Genomic DNA, 10,596 nt, shown 5'->3' with positions numbered 1-10,596 from the left:
GGTCGAATTTCACCCCTGATCTGATCTAAACAACTGGCTGACTGCGTGACCAAGTGGAATAATAATACAATCTACAAATTCTCTGCCCTCCTCCTTATTTATTGATTTATTTACTCGATCCCTGGATTACTATGTCTAATGGAGTTGTGGCGCTTCATAAACCTATAACCATCGTAAAATCCTGCTTACAGAACAGGCAGTCATCATAAACTCAAAATAATCAAATGAGATTAAAATAAGACAGCCACCACTATCGATGCCATCATACAAAGTTGAGAGCTACCTGTACAAGTTTAACATCTGTCTTAATGGTATGGAGATGGGAACATTTCAATACTTAAACCAACACAATCAACAGGGAAGTAACAACAACCACAAAAGAGTAAAATAAAAAATGTCTGCTTTCCTATTTGATATCCGTGCTTGAAGGAAAACTTCAAAGATTATTGTAAATTAATGTATATCATAAAATACAATTAAATTTATTGGCCCTATTTGTTGTAATGTTTTATATGGTACCCTAGGCGAGATGGGCAGCATACAAGTCTAATAATTAAATTAAATTTTATTGAATGATTGTAAGAATCACCTTTGGTGAGATGGCAGCATGTAAGTTTAATAAATAAATACATATTTAAGAAACAAGGCCAAAAAAGACAGGCAAGTTTTGATCATTTCATGGATTTTTATTGCATTTTGTCTGAAACATGATTGCAAATAACAAGTCTTATTTTTGATCAATGAGAATCGTACAGCAATAATTATTAAACTCCCTGAGTGATTTGAACTGCAAATATATGTCTCTGTTGATCCGGACAAATGAGAAGCTGTTAGCTTTCCTATATTATTTTTGTTAAGAATTCCATACTTTAAGAAATAAATGACAGCTGTCTCTAACACAGCAACTAATGCCATACTACACAACACTACTGCCCTAAATCATGCTTAGCATTAGCATGTTTTACTGAAGAAACCACAAACATAATGTGTATTCACTGAAAATTTGCTAGAACATGAGCAAAGAAATCACATTAAGCTTTAAATTAGTACATCAAGCAACCAAAACCAATATAGTTTTGCAAACAATATAAACAAGAGATTGATCATCTTTGAGGAGGCACACATTATATAGCAGGAAATAACATTTTGGGTAATAAATCATTCCAAAATTATTCCAAACCCAGTGCATGGAAGGAGGCTCTGATAAAACAGTAACTCCCAAATCCTTATAAAAATGTACTGTAAACAGAATTTCACCAGAGTAAAATATGGTTTATTAGAAACAAACCAAATACAGTACTGTATAAAAGTCAATTGTAAAAAGATATCAAAACTAAAAAAATTATCTAAGGAGAATCATATAAGAACATTAGTAAGTAAACCTCAAGTTTACCAATAGTACAGATAGTCCTCAATTTACAAACATTTGTTTGGTGACTGAAGTCACAACGGCACTGAAAAAAGTGACTTTTGACTGTTTTTCGCACAACCGTTGCAGTATTTCTATGGTCATGTGATCAAAATTCAGATGCTGGCAACTGGCGTGTATTTATGACGGTTGTAATGTCCTGGGGTCATCTAATCAACATTTACGACCTTCTGACAAAAAAATCAATGGGGGAAGCCAGATTCATTTAACAACCATGTTACTAACTTCATGACTGTAGTGATTCATTCAACAACTGTGGCAAGAAAGGTTGTAAAAGGAGGCAAAACTCAGTTAACAACTGTCTCACTTAGCAATAGAAATTTTGGGCTCGACTGTGGTCATAAGTTGAGGAATACCTGTATATAATGTAAGATTTCTTGCCTGTTTAGAGTTAACCCTGTATTATTATATTATGTTTCTTTATAAATAATAGCTTCTACATTTAACCTTATATCAGATCATTTAAACTTTCCATACATCTTATCAAAACCATTTTTCAAGCAAAAAGGTTATCCAGCTATTTCTATTATTGAACCAGTCTTGATAAATACAGTCCATCGATAATATTGATGTTACCTGAATATCGTTTTCTTTTTAGTTTTGGGTTGCTGTTTCTGATGTCTTAATGATCATTAAAACTGTGTCTCCCTTATCAAGAGTTGTCCAAAAGGAGATTGTGATTTAGCTGATGGCCCTCCTTTTCATGCAAGGAATTGTACAGGTAGTCCTTGACTTATAACCATTTCGTTTAGTCACCATTTGAAATGATAATGGTACTGAAAAAGTGGTGTTGGAAGAAATATCCATCTGGTTCAGTTCCAAGCTGGGAGAAAGACACTGGAAACATGGAGGATGATTGGAAAGATGGTTTAATGATGAAGCAGACCCACATGGGTTTGTGGTTCTGGGCAGTTGACCACAAGAAATTGAAAGGGGGTAGTTATAACTTCTCTTGGGCTTTGCACTTGAACTTCCTATTCCTGTGCAAGAACATGTATTCTATTGGCTGTTGTCAGACTCCCAAGTTTGGTTGAAGTTTGATCTGCTGATGCAATGAAGGGGCTTGTTGGGCAATTCCTATTTTGGCTGAGGGCTAATCCTACCTTTATTCAGATCTTGCTGCAGGGAATTTGCTTATGAATAGAGCTATCTATCCCTTTGTCTCTAAGTGCTGATATCTGCTGAGGGCTATTAAGAAAGATGGGGGCTGCTTTCTGTCTCCAAGAGCATGTTTCTCAATTTCTCATCCAGGGAAATATAATATTCTGCCTTTTTAATATTTCTCAAAATATTTCATTCTTCTAGGAGGGCATGGGTGCTAATTTTCTACAGTGACTTAGGACTGGTCCCCCTGCTTATGACCATCACAGCATCCCCTTGGCCACAATATCAAAATTTGGGTACTTATAAATTGTTATTTATAACAACTGCGGTGTCCCAGGGTCATGGGCGCCATTTGCAAGTTTCCCAACTGGCTTCCAGCAAGCAATGAATTGGGGATGATGGGTTTATTTAACAATCCCATGATTCAGTTAACAACTGCAGAAATTCACTTAACCGTGGCAAAAAAAAAATATATCATAAAATTGGACACAACTCACTTAATAACCACCTGATTTAGCAACTAAATTTCTGGTCCCAGTTCAGTGGTGAAATCCATTTTTTTTTTACTACCAGTTCTGTGGGCATGGCTTGGTGGGTGTGGCAGGGGAAGGATACTGCAAAATCTCCATTCCCACCCACTCCAGGGGAGGGATACTGCAAAATCCTTATTCCCTCCCCACTCCTGGGAGAAGGATACTGCAAAATCTCCATTCCCACCCAACTCTGGGGCCAGCCAGAGGTGGTATTTGCTGGTTCTCCAAACTACTCAAAATTTCCACTGCCGGTCCTCCGAACTGCTCAAACTTTCCACTACCGGTTCTCTAGAACCTGTCAGAATCTGCTGGATTTCACCCGTCCCAGTTGTATTGTAAACCAATGACTACCTGTATCTTTTTAAAAGCAATCAATATGACAATACCTGTGCATTTGTATGGGTCCCAAATTTTTAGTTTAGTTTCTCAACCATGTAATTAAAGCTAAAGGGACTGTTATAAGCTCAAGAACAAGAAATAAGACAGGACAAAACAAGGATGAGATATAAGACATATAAAATATTATTTCCCTATAAATTTCACAAAATAAGCAGGAGGCTTGCTTTAAAATGACCATTTGCAAAGAAGGTTTGTTAGGAATAACTTTCGACCAATACTTTCCTTCAACACAATATATAACCTTTTACAGAGCAATGATTTCCTGAAACTAACATCTTCACACGGATATTAGACAAACTTTCCAATTTATTCCAATAAGGCATAAAAAAAACAAATAATACTGTGGCACTTTAAGGACTAGCTCATTTATTCCAGTGCAAATTTCCACAGACAGAATCTTTTCAAGATACAATGTTGTCTTTAGTGCAAGTTATTGCTTTATGATCATAAAAAAGGAAGGAAGGAAGGAAGGAAGGAAGGAAGGAAGGAAGGAAGGAAGGAAGGAAGGAAGGAAGGAAGGAAGGAAGGAAACCACGGCTTAATCTGTATTAAAATTTTTTGGCTCGCTGCCTTAAGTTTCATTTCCTTTAAAATATGTACTGTGTGCAGTAGGGGTGAAATGCTCCCGGTTTGGACTGGATCACCCGATCCGGTAGCGATGGAGGCGGGTGGTTCGGAGAACCAGTAGCAAAAATTCCTCCCCCCCCCATGCGCAGCTGAGCTGCACGATCATCAGAGGCTTTTTTTCTTTTAAAAGCCTCTGACGATCCAAGCTGAGTTGCCTGATCGTCAGAGGCATTTAAAAGGAAAAAAGCCTCTGCCAATCAGGCAACTCAGCTGGGATCATCAGAGCCTTTTGAAAGCATTTTTTAAACAACCTCTTTGCCGAAGAGGTTGTAGAAAAAATGGTTTTAAAAGTAAAAAAAAAACAAAAATTGGCCACGCCCACCGTCACATTAACCCCCCACCACCAAGCCACACCCACAGAACCGGTAGTAACAAATTTTAGATTTCACCACTGGTATGCAGTAACATTTGGCCAGTGGGAAAGCAAACAGGCTTAACCCTGCTTAGTGCTTTGATGGGAAATACCAAGGATCTAAATTAGATCAGGAAGTTGAAAATCTTCCTGAAAGACAGCAGTGAATTTTCATTGTTAAAAAAATAGGTCATGTTAAGTCTCCTTTCATTTCTTTCCAGCCTTTCCAGCAAATGATTTCAAAATTCATATTTCAGTTTGCAAGCTTCTCTTCCCATCGCAGCATTTTCAATTCCACACAATTTCAGAATCCTTGATGAATTATTGAACCATAAAGATCTCTACTACTAATGCAAACGCAACAAAATGAAAATAAATTACAAGGATATTCTACCTATCTCTAATCAGTTTACATGAAATTTATCAACGGGTCAGACTGTGGCATTTATCCTGCGTGGGCAAATCTGATTTAATTGAAATTGTAACTAACTTTTCCCCATGACAAGTCAGGAAAATTCCAACATGTCTCCAAAAAAACCCAAAAAAACCCCACCACACGGAAACTCTTGGTAAATCGGTTAAGTTGTTTGCTTTAATTTTTTTTTTCCTGCCACCTCTCTCCTTACTTGTCTTCTGGGTGCAAATACATTCATTTTTAGTGAAAGAAATCTTTCATATGCTCCAAAGAGAAGTCTTGTTATAGCATTTTTTTCCTATTATGTAATTCATATCTACAGGCGACCTAGCTGAAAAAAACAGAGGTGAGGATATTTTGAGCCTGTTGCAATTTAGAAGGCAGAGACAAAAAATATCTTTGAGATTGTTGGAATTAAAACTGTGAAAACACACCAAATTCAGTATCAGTTTATGTGCAGCTAATACAAATAGTCCTCGAGTTACAACTGTTGTTTAGTAACCATTTGAAGTTGAAACGGCAGTGAAAAAAGTGACTGAGCTTCACAATTAAAACTACTGCAGCATCCTCATAGTCATTGAAGGAAAATTGGGTATTTGGCAACCAGAATGTATTTACAATAGCTGCTTTGCCCTTGGGTTGTTTGATTGTCTTTTGCAATCTTCCTAACTGGTTTCCCACAAGCAAAGGCAAGGCAGATTACCTGATTATTCTCTTAACAATTGCAATGATTTCCTTAATAACCGCTTGGCAAAAGTGGTCATAAAAGTGGCCATCTTGTTTAGCAATAGAAATTCTGGTCTCGCCTGCGGTCATAAGTCAAAGACTACCTGTACAGTCCATGTCTTGATATTTCTAATAAAAAATAATAATAATAGATTCTGGCTGGGAAAAAACTTAATTGGGTAAAGGCCTTCCACAGTCAGTTTGTCTGTTTAGTCAGTGGGCAAAAATCTATTAATACTGTTTTGCTAACACTCATTGAACTGATAATACAGTAATATAAAATTTCAGTTTTAAGAATGAATGTTTCATATACTGCTTTATTTCTTAGCATACTCTATTCCAGAACAAAAGATCCTATGTATAAATTGTTTTTGAGAAAAAAATAATAATTTGATCTTTGGAAACTTTTCTCTCTAAATTAGCTGTTTTTAAAACATCTGGAAAAACTGTAATATACATGCCAAACTCCAAAGGATTAATTTTTTAAAAAGTGCACGGATCAAACAGCAGACCAACATTTTTTCTTAATTATTTTCCCAGTACATTTTTAATCAATTAAGTGGTGGTTTTCCCAAGTAACTAACCAGTAAAGTAATTCTTCTAGTTGTATAATTTATATTAGATCATCCAATGTGTGCAAACAATGCAAGTTGTATCAATGGTCAGAGTTAGGAAACTATCTTGCCTATGAGTCTATCAATTTTAATAAATTAGAGCTGTAATTAGCATTAATAACCTGAAAATGCTAACATGGGTCTAATGAATGAAATTATTTCACTTACAACAAAACAATTTTGACCTGACATTTTGTATCTTGCCAATGGGATCTATTTTTCTGGCTCACCCTGACAATAAAAGGTTTTAAATATGTCTAAAATGAAAGGAGAACATGTCATAATTTGAAGTTGTCTGACAATGAAAGGCATAACATCAGCAAATCCTGTAGTGAATCATCACAGATCCTCTTGAGACTATGCATATGGGGTAAAAAAAAGTCTATTTTTTTAAAAAAAATATTCTCCACTTTAAAAATTCTACTGCTATAAAAACAGGCACATTAGTGAAAGTTGAGCTCAAGTAGACGTATTAATTAGAATTCAGGATGGAGGACAAGGAATATCAAGGAGAAAGGGGAATGTGATACTATTTACAGTTTCTTACGTCTTATTCCCTGAGAAAAAAGCCTTTATAAAACTTCACTTTCATACAAGGCTAACAGCCTATTTGGACAGAAAATACAGAGGATTACCAACTATACACCTTTAACATATTTGCAATAATTTATAAGTGTAAGATTTGACCCATTATTTACTATATTGGAAACTTTATCAGGAATTCTGGTCTAGATTCATAATGCCCTGGTTAATCCAATTGAAACAATCTAGATTAGAAGAAAAAAATTGTTTTGGTTGTCTGATGCAGACAAACATGTAACAAAACATTACATTGCTTGCAATGGCTGCAAGGAAGCTATGAAAGCCTGACATCCTGCCCAATACTGCTTTTAAAAATAGAGGGGATGTATTGAAATGATATGATCGCTATAAATTTATATGTATTTTGCTAATGGTTTCGCTTATTTTGCTTATTTGCTAAGATTGCAAATAAACGTTTAAATACAAATATGTGGCACATTTTTGTGCTTCAGTTTGCTGAAGAACTGTATTGACCATAGAGGCCAAAAGGGGGGGGGAGTCCATAAATGCATACACACACACAAAACGGTGAATCTCCCCATGATTATTAAACCAAGCAATCTTAACTTATCAATTAAGTTAATTGATAACTTAAGCAAAACTGAAATATCCTTGATATATTTTCTTGTGCTTTGGTTGGGTAAATGCGTCAACCCAACCATCCTGCATGGAAACTCAGTCAATCCGTGGAGGTCAACTTTCAAACCATGTGGCGAGGTTCTGGATGGTCTTGGGCTGTTTCCCCACCTTTCTGACTACGTTACAAACCTTACAACAATGTTCGGTCCAAAAGGACAAACGCTTCACATCATAGCGTTTCCTCCAGGCGAAATGCTTCTGGTACATGTTCTTGTTTTTATCTAGGAATTTCAGGTAAATCGCCAGCTCCATGGGGTCGGAGAAGTCATTGACATGAATGAAGGCGTCGGAGGGGATAAACCGTTCGTAGTTGGCCCTCGGGGGACCCAAGACGATGGGCACGGCCCACGACTCAAAGGCGTTCCTCCAGAGTTTCTCCGTGATATAGTCATGATGCTGGGAGTTTTCAAAGGCCAAATAAAACTTGTATTCCGAGACAGTCTTCACCACATTGTTGTCTTTGAGCGACAGTCTACGAGATCCATAAACATCAATGGGGAGATACTCTTTCAGCTGGTGGTAATAACGGACCCGGGCGTGACCTTCATTCCAGTTACTGACCACCCAGGCCACCAGCTTGGTCTTCTTGGGCAAAGTGAACTGGACCAGGGGCTGCGGCCGAAGCTTGAGGTACCCATAGGGTGTAAAGACATCCGAGTCCTCCCGGTAGGACAAAGTCCAGTTGAAAAGGCCGCCCAGGTTACTCAGGCCCGTGGTGTGGGTGGGCGACTCTAAGTTCATCCAGACCCACCGCTGGTCCGCCGGCCTCTGCCGGGGTAGCTGGCCGAGGCCATGAGACTGTAGGTCCCGGTGATGGATGACGACCGCGTGCGCTTTGGGCTGGAGGCTGCGGTTGGTGGAGACGCGGCAGGCGCTGATGTTGAATTGCCGGCAGTCGCCTGAGACGCCGCCGCTGCCGAATGGACGCCACCACACCAGCACCGTCACCGTCTCCATCCCCGTCTCCGTCGTCGTCATCGTCGTCTCGGGGTCTTCATCCTCCCGCCAGAGGTCTTCGAGCGCCGCGGAGTCCTTCAGGCTGCGGGCCGTGTACCATCCGAGCAGGGTGCAGCAGGTCAAGCAGGCCACCAGGACGGGCCACTGACGCCCGCTCGGCGCTTTCCACAAGGTTCGGTGGCCGCGGGGCTCCTCCGAAGCCGGCTCGGGGGGTTCCATGAAGAGGCGGCGCCTGCGCCACGGAGGCAGCTGGTCTTCGGCCAAAGAACCCAAGCGGCCGCCGGCGGATGGGAAAAGCTTAGCGGCGGCGGCGGCTGCAGCGGCCCGAGTCCCCGTCCGAAGGGATGAACGCGGCTCCGGGAATGCATGCTGGTGATGGCGGGAGTGTTGGCGTGGCTGTTGGCACCGTCTCCGCCCGCCGACCTGCCCCTCAGGGTGCAGCTCGACCTGTTCGAACGAGCTGTCCCGCCCCGCCATTCTGCTCAGCCCCCACGGAGCAGGAGCCGGAGCTGGCCTAGCGGCAGCCCTGCCCCCTAAGCTCGACCCACCTTCCTTGCGCGGATCCCCTCCTGGGAGAGCCGACGGACCTTTCCCCCATTGGCTCTCCGCCTGCCTCCCGTCTTCGGGCTCCGCGGCAGAGATTCCTCCGGCCGAGTACTATTATTATTATTATTATTATTATTATTATTATTATTATTATTATTATTATTATTATTATTATTATTATTATTATTATTATTTTGGTTACCCCTCCACAGTGGCTGCGCGGCCGGGCAGGGGGTCGTCGTCCCAGCTCCCCTCGAGGCGAATGCCGCCTTCCCATCTAAGAAAGGCCCCCGCCGGAGATTGGGGACGCAGGCCAGCGGTAAACCTATTTCTCTTGTTAGCTATTCCGTTGGGTGAAGCGCCCGAGGAGAGGAGACGCCCGACTCCCCAGCAAAAGAAAGGCGTTGTGGGGGGGGGTGCGGGGAGAGGAGAGAGGATGGAAGAAGACAGCTTGTCCACGTAGTCCTCGGTTTACAACAGTTCAGTTCGTTTAGGGACCGTTCGAAGTTACAACGGCACTGGCGGGGGGGGGGGGAAGTGACTTACGGCCCTTCCCCCCCCCCCCGCACTTACAACCTGTGAACAAAATCCAGATGTTTGGCAACTGATTCATGAGGGTTGCAGTGCAGTGGTGGGTTTCAAAAATTTTTACTACCGGTTCTGTGGGGGTGGCTTGGTGGGCATGGCAGGGGAAGGATACTGTAAGATCTCCATTCCCTCCCCACTCCAGGGGAAGGTTACTGCAAAATCCCCATTTCCTCCCAATCATCTGGGATTTGGGAGGCAGAGAATAGATGGGGGCAGGGCTAGTCAGAATTTTTACTACTGGTTCTCTGAACTACTCAAAATTTCCTCTACTGGTTCTCCAGAACTGGTCAGAACCTGCTGAAACCTCTGTTGCAGTGTCCCTCATGCGGGGTCCCCTTTGGTGACAAGCAAAGCCAATGGGGAAGCCAGATTCGCTTAACAACCATGTTGATAACTTAACAGCTGCAGTGATTCACTTAACAGCTGTGGCTAGAAAAGTCATAAAATGGGGCAAAACTCACTTAACAAATGTCTCGCTTAGCCACAGAAATGTTGGACTCAACTGTGGTCGTAAGGCACGGACTACCTGTAGACAGTCACTTATCTGAAATGGTATAGGTCAGGGGTCAGCAACCTGCAGCTCCGGAGCCGCATGCGGCTCTTTGGGCCCTCTACTGTGGCTCCCTGTCAGGTGATCCCACCATTGGCTGGCCCCGCCCCTCAGTCTCCCCTCCCAGTCACTCCTCGCCTGGCCTAAGAAGGTAAGGGCGACAGCGGGGAATGGAGAAGCAGCCAGGGCAGAGACAGAGAGATACAGAGAGAGGGGGAGAGAGGGAGGGAGGGGAGAGAGAGATATGTCAAAAGGATTGTGTGGTTCCCAGTGTTTTTTAACAACTAGTTCTCTGCCCTATTGATTGGCTGGGTAGGCGTGGCTAGGGAAGTCATATGACTGGTGGAAGTGACGTCGAGTTGGCCACGCCCACCCAGGTTTTGTGACTCTCAGTGTTTTCTTTTCTGTGGGAAACGGGTCCAAATGGCTCTTTGAGTATTTAAGGTTGCAGACCCCTGGTATAGGTTCTCCTGCTTGAGCAGGGGGCTAGACTAGAAGACCTCCAAGGTCCCTTCCAGTTCATTCTATTCCTATT

The 10,596-nt window shown here is 41.8% G+C and overlaps 1 protein-coding gene across 1 annotated transcript; it reads right to left on the bottom strand.

The window, feature by feature from the left end:
* Positions 1 to 665: 665 nt before the first annotated feature.
* On the bottom strand, positions 666 to 8,949 carry LOC117660603 (4-galactosyl-N-acetylglucosaminide 3-alpha-L-fucosyltransferase 9-like). The gene has a single exon (XM_034408747.3). The coding sequence runs from the start codon at positions 8,852 to 8,854 to the stop codon at positions 7,475 to 7,477; it is 1,380 nt and encodes a 459-aa protein (XP_034264638.2). The 5' UTR covers positions 8,855 to 8,949; the 3' UTR covers positions 666 to 7,474.
* Between the last annotated feature and the right edge of the window lie 1,647 nt (positions 8,950 to 10,596).

This window comes from Pantherophis guttatus, chromosome 5, assembly GCF_059756535.1.
Source record: "Pantherophis guttatus breed Tessera chromosome 5, ASM5975653v1, whole genome shotgun sequence".
NCBI lineage: Eukaryota > Metazoa > Chordata > Lepidosauria > Squamata > Colubridae > Pantherophis > Pantherophis guttatus.
Note: the sequence above shows the minus strand (reverse complement) of the source record. Positions and strands in the feature narration are given on the sequence as shown.

Coding starts and splice junctions, on each gene's coding strand:
- LOC117660603 (XM_034408747.3), bottom strand. CDS start 8,854: ATGGCGGGGCGGGACAGCTCGTTCGAACAGGTCGAGCTGCACCCTGAG.